The 14,610-nt window shown below is 39.5% G+C and overlaps 1 protein-coding gene across 1 annotated transcript in view; it reads right to left on the reverse strand.

Moving 5' to 3' along the window:
- The window catches only part of PDCD10 (programmed cell death 10), a 167,182-nt gene that overhangs the window by 99,802 nt on the left and 52,770 nt on the right, over nucleotides 1-14,610 (reverse strand). Inside the window, exons 4-5 of the mRNA XM_053710112.1 lie at nucleotides 7,681-7,798; nucleotides 7,120-7,246 (exon numbers count right to left, since the gene is read on the reverse strand). Of these exons, the coding sequence (XP_053566087.1) occupies nucleotides 7,120-7,246; nucleotides 7,681-7,798 (245 nt within the window). The remainder of the gene's footprint in view (nucleotides 1-7,119; nucleotides 7,247-7,680; nucleotides 7,799-14,610) is intronic.

Raw genomic sequence — 14,610 nt, forward strand, 5'->3', positions numbered from 1 at the left:
TGACCTCAAAAGGCCAAAGGGCTGTAATGACCCTGCTGGAATATGAATCTGAGACCCTTGGATCTAGAACAATATTTGTAGTCAGGACATTCACCAACTGATCTACATCACCAGACTTAAAGTAGGGCAGAAAAATTCTAGACTTCAACTATAGTGGAGAAAATAGAAATCAAATAAAGTATCATCCTATCAAGATAGAGATAATAAAATATATTCAAAATCATAATAAATACAGTAAACATAATTAAATGATTACTTCTGAAGTAAACAAACAGTTATATACTTGAGAATCTGAAACTGCTTATACTAACTGTTCAACAAAAAGTTGAGAAAACAGCAATGTCAGCCACAGATAAAGCTGAGCTAAAATAAACAGTACATGAATATGCTCTACCAAGGTTATATTAAAAAATTCTAAAGAATCCTGAAAATAAGTATTAATTCCCATAGTAATAAAGTCCCAAGAGGGAATCAGGATAAACATTCTCTAGAATATAATACAAATAGTATATTGCATAGAAAAAAACCTCAATAGCAAAAAATCTTAAAATCCAGTTTTGAAAAGGAATAATAACATAGTTCATAGGACTCCTAAAAGCTATAAATAATAAATATTTCCTTAAAAAAAGAACATAAAAAAAAAATAATAAAAAAATAAAAAAAATGTTCAAATGAGAAATAAGGAGAATTTATAACAAACTGTCTGATACAGGATCTTTAAGACAAAAACCTTCATCAGTATAATAAACTTAAGTATGCGGTCGGTCAGAAAAAAATTGATTGAATTTTAACAATTTTTAAAAGACCTTGTAAGTTTATATAAAGGTATAATAGCAGTCAACCTTATGATATAAAGCAACAACATATAATGTTCGCAAATGAAATCAAGTACAAGAACTGAATATGTAAAAAACAGTAATTGTCATTATACATGTAGAACATAGTTTTTCATAAAACATAAAAACACATGCCACATAATTGAACTGAAGAAATAACGACAATTTAAAAATGAAAACACCACACTTCGCTTTGTAGAATTGTGTTCCAGGGCATCATAGTTTCTACAGTAATATCAGAGTCAGGATCAGAATGAAACATCTTGCAAAATGTAACAGAAAAAGAAAAACATTAGGCAAAATATTCAATTTCCACAATGTCAGTTTCAGTAAAGAAAAGCAAAAGCAGGCATAATAGCTTTCAAAAACACTATAAAAACAGCGAGCTATCGAGGGAGAGGGGTAAAAAGGACTAAAGATTTTTGAGCCAAGAATGACGCATAACGCAAAAAAGGGAATAAAATTTTTTGGCGCAAAACTATCACCAGTTAAAGACACAATTTGCGTCATAACAAACGCAATTTCGCACCAAAGCCACTAGTGTCACCAGACACCGGAAATGACGAAACTTGCTTCAGCAACGGCGCAACTTCGCGCCAAAAAACAGAATTTATGCTTACCTGATAAATTTCTCTCTTGTGATGTATCGAGTCCACGGATTCATCCATACTTGTGGGATATTCTCCTTCCCTACAGGAAGTGGCAGAGAGAGCACCAACAGCAGAGCTGTCTATATAGCTCCTCCCTTAGCTCCACCCCCCAGTCATTCGACCGAAGGCTAGGAAGAAAAAGGAGAAACTATAGGGTGCAGTTGTGACTGAAGTTTTTTAAATAAAAATATACTACCTGTCTTAAATAGACAGGGCGGGCCGTGGACTCCATACATCACAAGAGGAAGAAATTTATCAGGTAAGCATAAATTCTGTTTTTTCTTGTAAGATGTATCGAATCCACGGATTCATCCATACTTGTGGGATACCAATACCAAAGCTTTAGGACACAGATGAAGGGAGGGACAAGACAGGTTCCTTAAACGGAAGGCACCACTGCTTGTAGAACCTTTCTCCCAAAAATAGCCTCCAAAAGAAGCAAAAGAATCTAATTTGTAAAATTTGGAAAAAGTATGAAGCGAAGACCAAGTCGCCGCCTCACAAATCTGTTCAACAGAAGCCTTATTTTTAAAAGCCCATGTGGAAGCCACTGCTCTAGTAGAATGAGCAGTAATTATTTCAGGAGGCTGCTGGCCAGCAGTCTCATAAGCCATACGGATGATGCTTTGCAGCCAAAATGGAAGAGGTAGCCGTAGCCTTTTGACCTCTTCTGTCGGGACGCCATCAGATCCAATTCTGGTGTGCCCCATACCTGAGTCAGCTGGACAAATACCTCCGAATGGAGCTCCCACTCCCCCGGATGAAAAGTCTGACGACTTAGGAAATCCGCCTCCCAGTTCTCTACCCCTGGGATATGGATTCCTGAGAGATGGCAAGAGTGATCCTCCGCCCATCGGATAATTTTGGTTACCTCCATCATCGCTAGAGAACTCAGTGTTCCTCCTTGATGATTTATATAGGCTACAGTCGTGATGTTGTCCGACTGAAATCTGATGAATTTGGCTGCAGCTAGCTGAGGACACGCCTGAAGCGCTTTGAATATCGCTCTCAGTACTAGAATGTTTATCGGGAGGAGAGATTCCTCCCGAGACCATAAGCCCTGTGCTTTCAGGGATTTCCAGACTGCACCCTAGCCTAGCAGGCTGGCATCTGTTGTTACTATGAGCCACTCTGGCCTGCGGAAACATATTCCCTGAGACAACCACCAGAGAAGAGAATCTCTGGTCTCTTGGTCCAGATGCAGCTGAGGAGATAAATCTGCATAATCCCCATTCCACTGTTTGAGCATGCATAGTTGCAGTGGTCTGAGGTGTAGGCAGGCATAAGGAACTATGTCCATTGCCGCTACCATAAGTCCGATTACCTCCATACACTGAGCCACTGATGGCCGAGGAATGGAATGAAGAGCTCGGCAAGTGATTAAAAGTTTTGATTTTCTGACCTCCGTCAGAAATATTTTCATTTTTACCGAGTCTATCAGAGTCCCTAGGAAGGAAACTCTTGTGAGAGGGACGAGAGAACTATTTTTTTATGTTCACCTTCCACCCGTGAGAACTCAGAAAAGCCAACACAATGTCCGTGAGAGACTTGGCTAGCTGGAAAGTCGACGCCTGAATTAAGAGGCCGTCTAGATAAGGAGCCACTGCTATACCCCGCGGTCTTAGAACCGCAAGAAGGGACCCTAGCACCTTTGTGAAAATTCTGGGAGCCGTGGCCAACCCGAAGGGAAGGGCCACAAACTGGTAATGCCTGTCCAGAAAGGCAAATCTGAGGAATTGATGATGATCTCTGTGAATAGGGATGTGTAGATACGCATCCTTTAAGTCCACGGTAGTCATATATTGACCCTCCTGGATCAGAGGAAGAATAGTCCAAATAGTCTCCATCTTGAAAGATGGTACTCTGAGGAATTTGTTTAGAATTTTGAGATCCAAGACTGGTCTAAAAGTTCCCTCTTTTTTTGGGAACCACAAACAGGTTGGAGTAAAAACCTAGCCCTTGTTCCGCTCTTGGAACTGGGCGAATCACTCCCATGGTATGTAGGTCTTCTACACAGCGTAATAACGCCTCTCTCTTTGTCTGGTTTGCAGACAATTGAGAAATGTGAAATCTCCCCCTTGGGGGGGGGGGGGGGGGGGAGAAGAGTCTTTGAAGTCCAGAAGATATCCTTGGGACACAATTTCTACAGCCCAGGAAACGTGAACATCTCTTGGCCAATCAAAGAGAGAGAGTCTGCCCGCTACTAGATCCGGTACTGGATCATGGGCTACCCCTTCATGCTATCTTAGAGGCAGCAGCAGGCTTCTTGGCCTGTTTACCTTTGTTCCAAGCCTGGTTAGGTCTCCAGACTGACTTGGATTGGACAGAATTCCCCTCTTGCTTTGCTGCAGGGGAAGCTGAAGCGGGACCACCCTTGAAGTTCCGAAAGGAACGAAAATAAATTTGTTTGGTCCTCATCTTATTTGTTTTATCCTGAGGGAGGGCATGGCCTTCCCCTCCAGTGATGTCTGAAATAGTTTCCTTCAGTGCAGGCCCGAATAGGGTCTTTCCTTTGAAAGGGATGTTCAAAAACTTAGATTTTGATGACACATCAGCAGACCAGGACTATAGCCATAACGCCCTGCGTGCTAAAATGGCAAAACCTGAATTCTTTGCCGCTAATTTAGCCATTTGGAAAGCGGCATCTGTAATGAAAGAATTAGCCAACTTAAGGGCCTTAATTCTATCCATAATATCCTCTAATGGAGTCTCCACCTGGAGAGCCTCAAACCAGAAAGCAGCTGCAGTAGTTACAGGAACAATGCATGCAATAGGTTGGAGAAGAAAACCTTGATGAACAAAAATTTTCTTTAGAAGACCCTCTAATTTTTTATCCATAGGATCTTTGAAAGCACAACTGTCTTCGATAGGTATAGTTGTACGCTTAGCAAGAGTAGAAATAGCTCCATCCACCTTAGGAACAGTCTGCCATGAGTCCTGTATGATGTCAGATATGGGAAACATTTTCTTAAAAACAGGAGGGGGAGCGAATGGAATACCTGGTCTATCCCACTCCTTAGTAACAATAGTCACAATCCTCTTAGGGACTGGAAAACATCAGTGTAAACAGGAACCTCTAAGTGTCTGTCCATTTTACACAATTTCTCTGGGACCACTATAGGGTCACAATCGTCTAGAGTAGCTAATACCTCCTTGAGCAATAAGCGGAGGTGTTCAAGCTTAAATTTAAAGGCCGTCATATCAGAATCTGTCTGAGGGAGCGTCTTTCCTGAATCAGAAATCTCTCCCTCAGATAACAAATCCCTTACCCCTACTTCAGAACATTGTGAGGGTATATCGGATACGGCTACTAAAGCATCAGACGGCTCAGCATTTGTTCTTAACCCAGAGCTGACACGCTTTCCTTGTAAACCAGGCAGTTTAGAGAAAACCTCTGAGGGTTTTATTCATAACTGTGGCCAAGTAAATGAATTAGACGCACTAGAGGTACTTGGCGTAACTTGTGCGGGCATTACTGGTTGTGACACTTGGGGAGAGCTAGATGCTAAACCCTCATTTCCTTCTGAGAATCATCTATTGCAATATTTTTAAGTGCTAAAATATGCTCTTTATAATTTATAGACATATCAGTGCAAGTGGGACACATTCTAAGAGGGGGTTCCACAATGGCTTCTAAACACATAGAACAAGGATTCTCCTTGGTGTCAGACATGTTAAACAGGCTAGTAATGTAACAAGCAAGCTTGGAAAACACTTTAATCAAGTAAATAACACTTTAAACAAAAACGGTACTGTGCCTTTAAGAGAAAAAAAAGCTGCACAAACTCTGCAAAACAGTGTAAAAAAAAAGCAGTAAACATAACAAAATTTTTACAGTAGCATCATAAAGCCTTAGTAACTTTTCACAACTATGCAAATAAACAATTAACCCCTTAATGTAAAAACCGGATTGAAAAAACTTCAAAACCGGTAAAATAACGTTCAGCACCTTGCCACAGCTCTGCTGTGGCGCCTACCTGCCCTTTAGGAACGATTTGTGGGGAGAAAAAACCTCTTTACAGCCCTCAAATACAGCAGGAATCTCTGGAGAAGTAGCTGGATGCTTCTGAGGTAAATAAACTGTGCAACTGAAAATAGGCCCCTCCCACCTCACTCGAAGTTATGGGGCCTAAAAAACACCACAGAGTGTTTCTTAAATTAGCCATGTGGTTTAATAACCCTTAAACAAGCCACAAAGACCCCTTAAAGTCCCTCAAAAAAACGTTTTATTTGTAACTAAACCAAAACGTTTTTTTTCTTATTTGTGTCACCAGTAACTATGAGCCCTTTATGCAAGCTTGGATTCCTCTTTTACTGAATACACCTTACCTTTCCCTCATGGGTATATTGCCAGCCTTTTCTAGAAATAACAGTCTGTCTAGAAAAAAATATTGAACATACCTTAATGCAGTTTAGCCTGCAAACTGTTCCCCCAACTGAAGTTTTCCTGTACTCTTCAGCCCTTTTGAGAACAGCAGTGGATCTTAGTTACAAAATGCTAAGATCATCATCCTCCTTCCAGAAATCTTCATCCCTTTTCTGCCAGAGAGTAAATAGTACACACCGGTACCATTTAAAATAACAAACTTTTGCTTGAGAAAATAAAAACTAACATTTTTGTCACCATACTCCTCTTTACCCTTCCTAGCAGTTAAGCAGGCAGAGAGAATGACTGGGGGGTGGAGCTAAGGGAGGAGCTATATAGACAGCTCTGCTGTGGGTGCTCTCTCTGCCACTTCCTGTAGGGAAGGAGAATATCCCACAAGTATGGATGAATCCGTGGACTCGATACATCTTACAAGAGAAAAAAAATTTGCGTCAAGAATGACACAATAAAAAACAGCATTTTACTCCCTCGCTCGCCTAGATTTGCCCGCAAGAAATGAAAGTCAAATTGAAAAAGACTGAACCCCAGGTAAGAAAAAAAAGTTTAAATAAACTTCCCAAACACGATTCCTATACTGAAACTGTTTAGACTGCAAAAGGGAAATATATTTGCCATGAGTCAGGTCTATGTATAAGTAAATACATAAAGCGCCAAACCATAGCTGAGAGTGTCTTAAATAACAATATGTACTTACCGAAAGACACCCATCCACATATAGCAGATAGCCAAACCAGTACTGAAAAAGAATCAGCAGCGGTAATGGTATATAGGAGTATATAGTTGATCTGAAAAGGGAGGTAGGAGATGAATCTCTACAACCAATAACAGAGAACCCTTGAAAAGATTTCCCGCAAAGAAAACCATAAAATCAAAAAGCGATACTCCCTTCACATCCCTCTGACAAACACTGTACTCTGAGAGGAATTGGGATTCAATATGCTGAGAAGCGCTTATCATAGAAGAAAAATCAAACACAAACTTACTTCACCACCTCCATAGGGAGGCAAAGTTTGTAAAACTGAATTGTGGGGGTGGTGAGTATTTATAGGCATTTGAGGTTTGGTAAACTTTGCCCCTTCTGGTAGGATTGTATATCCCATACGTCACTAGCTCATGGACTCTTGCCAATTACATGAAAGAAAGGCATTTTACATATACACTAAATCAAAAAACATTACCCATCTCAATATCTTAGATGCTATTACAAAGCTAATCTTATAAAAAGATAATGAAACAAATCACTTACTTAATTGTTTGCAGAAACCTCACTCTGTCATTGATTTCATCAGGAATTTTACTTAAAATCTGTTTAAGTGCCCGTGCCTTTTCATTCAACTCTTGAAATTCTGGTTCTGGTCTTTCAATCATGTATTCTTGAAACATAAAAAAAATAAATAAAAAAAAAATGATTACAATAAGAAACCATTAGAACACCCCCCCCCAACAAAACACACAATATGTATTCAAACAAAATCCCAAAATTTAAATACCATACTAAGGGGGCTTTGGAACCTTTATAAATTAGCAATCGGGCAAGCTTAGAAGAAACACTGGATTTGCTTTAACATTTATCTTTAATTTGGTTATTTGATATTGCCTGTTGAACCCACCATTTTGAGTAAAGCAGTACAGGCTATAGAAAATATAAACTAATAAGACATAGCAGCAGCAGAAATCAACCTCCTAGTGGAGGGTGGGTGGAAGAGAGCTCAGCCCATTTTGAACTCATTGAAAAGAAGTAAGCCACAGCAAATCGAACACCTGAAAATATTTATTTGCATGGAACAGTGGTTTACTTTTTGCTCACCTTCAACATCATCAGCAGCCATACGCAAAAGGGACTCTGTAAAATTCACTTCTACACTTTTCTTTTCCAGAATTTTTGTAATTATGTCTTGTGTGAGTCCTGGATTCTCTTTTTCTGCCTAAATGAGTAAAACAAAGGAAAAAACAACAAACAAAATAAATTAATACAAAAGGTAGATTTTATAAACACACATTAACAATTTTTTTAGATTAGAACATTAGAAGCAGATGCATTCTCACTAAAGCAAATTAAACAAAAATTACCTAAAATAAGTTTACCATTACTTATAGTATACTATTACTCAATAACTTTATCCTTGTCATATCTAACAATGCTATGTATACCCAGCTTAAAGGGATACTAACCCCAATTTTTCTTTCATGATTCAGACAGAGCGCGCAATTTTAAGCAACTTTCTAATTTACTCATATTATCAATTTCTTTGTTCTCATGTTATCTTGATTTGAATAAGCAGTAATGAAAGGTTAGGAGCCGGCCCATTTTTAGTTCAGCACCTGGGTAGCACTTGCCAATTGGTTTGCTACATTTAGCCACAAATCAGCAAGTGCTACCTAGGTCTGAACAAAAAAAAATGGGTTGGCTCTAAAGCTTACAGTACTGCTTTTTCAAATCAAAATAGCATGAGAACAAAGAAAAAAATGATAATAGGAGTAAATTAGAAAGTTGCTTATAATCTCATGCTCTATCTGAATCATGAAAGAAAAAAAAATTGGGTTTAGTATCCCTTTAAGAAAAACATTAAACATTAAGGGCTAGATTTATCAAAGCCATTCTCCTTTAATTCCGTCCAAAATAGCTCATACAAACTGATTGTCATATTCATCAAAGCACTCTGCGCCTATAATTGCACAAATCTGAAAGAAACTTCTATGCACTCTGCATGCATTCGCCTAGGCGCACAGGCACGGTCCCGAGTGCTACAATTTACATTGGTAATAGGCGTAATTTAACAGCCCAACCTACAAATACGCCCAGTTTCATATTTATTATTGCTTTGCGCCGATAGGGAACTGAAATTTTGGCTTTAATTGCGTGTTGTATATTTCGCCATGCAGAGGCGAACACCATTATAATACATGCTTTTACATCTTGTGATGCAGTACTTTCTTCTTTTAAGTAATTTTTCAAAGGCTCAGCACCAAGAAGAGACTTATTGCCAGAAATTTGCGCTTCCACTGGCGCATAGGAGTACCAACAGTTTATATATATATATATATATATATATATATATATATATATATATATATATATATATATATATATATATATATATATATATATATATATATATATATATATATATATATCTCGATATTTTAATATATTTATTTTTTGCGATCTTAAATTATCAACATATATAAAAAACAGCACAGAAACATTATATAATATAAATATAAGCTAAATATTAACTTAAAAACACTTTTTTAATAATCAAAACATGGCGGCGTAAATATTTATAGGGATGTACTGTGATAAATAGGGAGTAAATGCCGTTTCCAACAGGCGAAATTTATCATTATTACGCCCCAGCTCGCCTGCACAAAGTTACCTCTATTTTTATGATAAATTCAGGCGCACATGCCTTTGATAAATCTAGCCCTAAATACATGCTAGATAGAATGATGCATTAAAAGACAAGATTAGTCTGAGAATAACAGATTACATTTTTTTTTTGTTTAAATATTTTTTATTGATCCGAAAGAATTCCAATTACAAATAATCAGACATTTGAACAATCACACTAAGAATAGTACAGAATTCTTCAAATCAAATCTTTTCACAATACCATCATTATTAACTTTTAACTTACACAGCACTTTAATGATAAATAACTGGTTATAGCAGATGTCTATTTCTGGATTATATCAGTAGGGGGGGGAAAGGGAGGGTTAGGAAAGAAGTGGAGGTAGGCAAGGAAGTCTATGAAAGGTACGAACTAACCTCTTTATATCGAGAACTCAGTAATTGTTCATAAAACTCAGCTTAGTAAAGTTAATGTGTGTTTTGATTCCACAAAAAAAGCATATTTGTAAAATGCTCTGATTTGTTATTAAAACTGTAATACATTTCTTCTAAATCCATAACATGTTTGATTTCGTCTAACCATTGTTGTATAGTAGGGCTTTGAGGCTTCTTCCACAAGCGTGGTATAAGTCTCTTAGCACTGTTTATCATTAATTGGAGCAGTCCAGTTTTGTATTGACAATGTAAGTGTGGGACTCTGTGAAGCAGGACCATTTGTGGATCAAGAGCTATTGTTTGATTAAGTTTTAGATTGATATAAGCTTCAACCTGAACCCAGAAGGGTTTAAATTACGGGACAGTCCCACCAAATATGAGACAATGTACCATGATTCCCACATCTCCTCCAGCACAAAGGAGAGGCGGTTGGATAAATTCTATGTAGACGTACCGGAGTCAAATACCACCTGGTAAGTAGTTTATAATTAGTCTCCACTATACTGGTAGATATAGATGACTTTTTGATCATTTTAAAACAACACTTCTAGGATGGATCACTAATCTGAAGATTTAACTCCCTTTCTCAGAGTGAACGAAGGGATAAAGGTTTCTGTGAATCTGACTCCAGTAACATCTTATATGTTAACGATATCAGGTGTTGGAGTTTCTGGGAGTAGGCATACTCTCTCAAAAGGAGTACATGGCCTCTGGAGGTCATGTTTATGTGGATGATGTAATAGAAAGTGTCTGACCTGGAAGTATGAGAACCAGGTATCTAAGGGTGCTCCAATTTCATCTTATTTCCAACATTGTTTTGGATTTGACCGTCTCTCAGTAGGGAACAACTTGGAACTCTGGTAATTATATTTTGTGTGTCAGCTGGATTTTTAGAATATAATCCTGGAAATATATTTTTGTTTAAAAGTGGCAAGAGCGGAGAGTAATGAGTTGAGATTCTATTATTTTTGGCTATTATTTTATCCCAAATTCTTAAGGTTTCTTCTATTAGTGGATTAGAGAATGTGGTACAGGGACGGTATCTGCTTGGTAGCCAGCAAAGATCACTAGTCGTGACATGGACAAGAGCGTAATTGTCAATTCCAACCCAAAATTTAGGCCTATGTGTTTGATTCCACGACACTATGCGGGAGAAGTGTATTGCGAGATAATAATTAAAAATATTTGGTACTCCTAGACCTCCCAATAACAGATTACATTTTTAAAGTTTCATTAGCTGTTTAAAAATTGACAAAAAAAAAAAATACATGTAAAGATTTAGTGTCTACAAAACGGGAGATGCTGTCCCCAATTAAAAAAAAATAAAAGGACGCTGTATTGCAAAGATAAATTTGTGCAATAAACATTGAAAAATGTTAATTAGCGAATGTTTAGCTTAATATAGGCTACGATTTTACCTGGGTGGTAAGTAAAATCAGCCAGGTAGCAACACCCATTAAAAGGTCTGGTAAAACTGCCATATTTACATATCCTGTCTTAAATTTAAAAAAAAGAGTATTTCCCTTTTGAGAGGAGATTTTGTTCATTTTTTATAAAGATGCCTACTTTTTCTGGCCTTATTCCAATGTTATGTAAAGAAAAAAAAAAATAGAAATTCAGGGAAGTAGGATTTATTTTCCATTTATTATGGTTCACGTTAGTAGCTCTCATCAGCTAAGAGCTACAAAGCAGTGGGCACTAAGGCAGGCAGAAATAAAACCATTTACAAAAACAGAATTTATGTTTACCTGATAAATTACTTTCTCCAACGGTGTGTCCGGTCCACGGCGTCATCCTTACTTGTGGGATATTCTCTTCCCCAACAGGAAATGGCAAAGAGCCCAGCAAAGCTGGTCACATGATCCCTCCTAGGCTCCGCCTACCCCAGTCATTCGACCGACGTTAAGGAGGAATATTTGCATAGGAGAAACCATATGTTACCGTGGTGACTGTAGTTAAAGAAAATAAATTATCAGACCTGATTAAAAAAAAACCAGGGCGGGCCGTGGACCGGACACACCGTTGGAGAAAGTAATTTATCAGGTAAACATAAATTCTGTTTTCTCCAACATAGGTGTGTCCGGTCCACGGCGTCATCCTTACTTGTGGGAACCAATACCAAAGCTTTAGGACACGGATGAAGGGAGGGAGCAAATCAGGTCACCTAAATGGAAGGCACCACGGCTTGCAAAACCTTTCTCCCAAAAATAGCCTCAGAAGAAGCAAAAGTATCAAATTTGTAAAATTTAGAAAAAGTGTGCAGTGAAGACCAAGTCGCTGCCTTACATATCTGATCAACAGAAGCCTCGTTCTTGAAGGCCCATGTGGAAGCCACAGCCCTAGTGGAGTGAGCTGTGATTCTTTCAGGAGGCTGCCGTCCGGCAGTCTCATAAGCCAATCGGATAATGCTTTTAATCCAGAAGGAGAGAGAGGTAGAAGTTGCTTTTTGACCTCTCCGTTTACCAGAATAAACAACAAACAAAGACAAAGTTTGTCTGAAATCCTTAGTAGCTGCTAAGTAAAATTTGAGAGCACGAACTACATCCAAGTTGTGCAACAAACGTTCCTTCTTTGAAACTGGATTAGGACACCAAGAAGGCACAACTATCTCCTGGTTACTGTTTTTGTTAGAAACAACTTTTGGAAGAAAACCAGGTTTAGTACGCAAAACCACCTTATCTGCATGGAACACCAGATAAGGAGAAGAACACTGCAGAGCAGATAATTCTGAAACTCTTCTAGCAGAAGAAATTGCAACCAAAAACAAAACTTTCCAAGATAATAACTTAATATCAACGGAATGTAAGGGTTCAAACGGAACCCCCTGAAGAACTGAAAGAACTAGGTTGAGACTCCAAGGAGGAGTCAAAATTTTGTAAACAGGCTTGATTCTAACCAGAGCCTGAACAAAGGCTAGAACATCTGGCACAGCTGCCAGCTTTTTGTGAAGTAACACAGACAAGGCAGAAATCTGTCCCATCAAGGAACTTGCAGATAATCCTTTTTCCAATCCTTCTCGAAGGAAGGATAGACTCTTAGGAATCTTAACCTTGTCCCAAGGGAATCCTGCAGATTCACACCAACAGATATACCAAATTATGTGGTAATTTTTCTGGTTACAGGCTTTCAGGCCTGAACAAGAGTATTAATAACAGAATCTGAGAACCCTCGCTTTGATAAGATCAAGCGTTCAATCTCCAAGCAGTCAGCTGGAGTGGGTCGAACGGACCTAGAACAAGAAGGTCTCTCAAAGGTAGCTTCCATGGTGGAGCCGATGACATATTCACCAGATCTGCATACCAAGTCCTGCGTGGCCACGCAGGAGCTATCAAAATCACCGACGCCCTCTCCTGATTGATCCTGGCTACCAGCCTGGGGATGAGAGGAAACGGCGGGAACACATAAGCTAGTTTGAAGGTCCAAGGTGCTACTAGTGCATTCACTAGAGCCGCCTTGGGATCCCTGGATCTGTACCCGTAGTAAGGAACTCTGAAGTTCTGACGAGAGGCCATCAGATCCATGTCTGGAATGCCCCACGGTTGAGTGACTTGGGCAAAGATTTCCGGATGGAGTTCCCACTCCCCCGGATGCAATGTCTGACGACTCAGAAAATCCGCTTCCCAATTTTCCACTCCTGGGATGTGGATAGCAGACAGGTGGCAGGAGTGAGACTCCGCCCATAGAATGATTTTGGTCACTTCTTCCATCGCTAGGGAACTCCTTGTTCCCCCCTGATGGTTGATGTATGAACTTGGCCCTCGCTAGCTGAGGCCAAGCTTTGAGAGCATTGAATATCGCTCTCAGTTCCAAATATTTATCGGTAGAAGAGATTCTACCCGAGACCAAAGACCCTGAGCTTTCAGGGATCCCCAGACCGCGCCCCAGCCCATCAGACTGGCGTCGGTCGTGACAATGACCCACTCTGGTCTGCGGAAGGTCATCCCTTGTGACAGGTTGTCCGGGGACAGCCACCAACGGAATGAGTCTCTGGTCCTCTGATTTACTTGTATCTTCGGAGACAAGTCTGAATAGTCCCCATTCCACTGACTGAGCATGAACAGTTGTAATGGTCTTAGATGAATGCGCACAAAAGGAACTATGTCCATTGCGGCTACCATCAAACCTATCACTTCCATGCACTGCGCTATGGAAGGAAGAGGAACGGAATGAAGTATCCGACAAGAGTCTAGAAGTTTTGTTTTTCTGGCTTCTGTCAGAAAAATCCTCATTTCTAAGGAGTCTATTATAGTTCCCAAGAAGGGAACCCTCGTTGACGGAGATAGAGAACTCTTTTCCACGTTCACTTTCCATCCGTGAGATCTGAGAAAGGCCAGGACAATGTCCGTGTGAGCCTTTACTTGAGGAAGGGACGACGCTCGAATCAGAATGTCGTCCAAGTAAGGTACTACAGCAATGCCCCTTGGTCTTAGCACCGCCAGAAGGGACCCTAGTACCTATGAGAAAATCCTAGGAGCAGTGGCTAATCCGAAAGAAAATGCCACGAACTGGAAATGCTTGTCCAGGAATGCAAACCTTAGGAACCGATGATGTTCCTTGTGGATAGGAATATGTAGATACGCATCCTTGAAATCCACCTTGGTCATGAATTGACCTTCCTGGATGGAAGGAAGAAGTGTTCGAATGGTTTCCATCTTGAACGATGGAACCTTGAGAAACTTGTTCAAGATCTTGAGATCTAAGATTGGTCTGAACGTTCCCTCTTTTTTGGGAACTATGAACAGATTGGAGTAGAACCCCATCCCTTGTTCTCCTAATGGAACAGGATGAATCACTCCCATTTTTAGCAGGTCTTCTACCCAATGTAAGAATGCCTGTCTTCTTATGTGGTCTGAAGACAACTGAGACCTGTGGAACCTCCCCCTTGGAGGAAGCCCCTTGAACTCCAGAGAATAACCTTGGGAGACTATTTCTAGCGCCCAAGGATCCAGA

This window comes from Bombina bombina, chromosome 4 (genome assembly GCF_027579735.1).
Source record: "Bombina bombina isolate aBomBom1 chromosome 4, aBomBom1.pri, whole genome shotgun sequence".
Taxonomy (NCBI): Eukaryota; Metazoa; Chordata; class Amphibia; order Anura; family Bombinatoridae; genus Bombina; species Bombina bombina.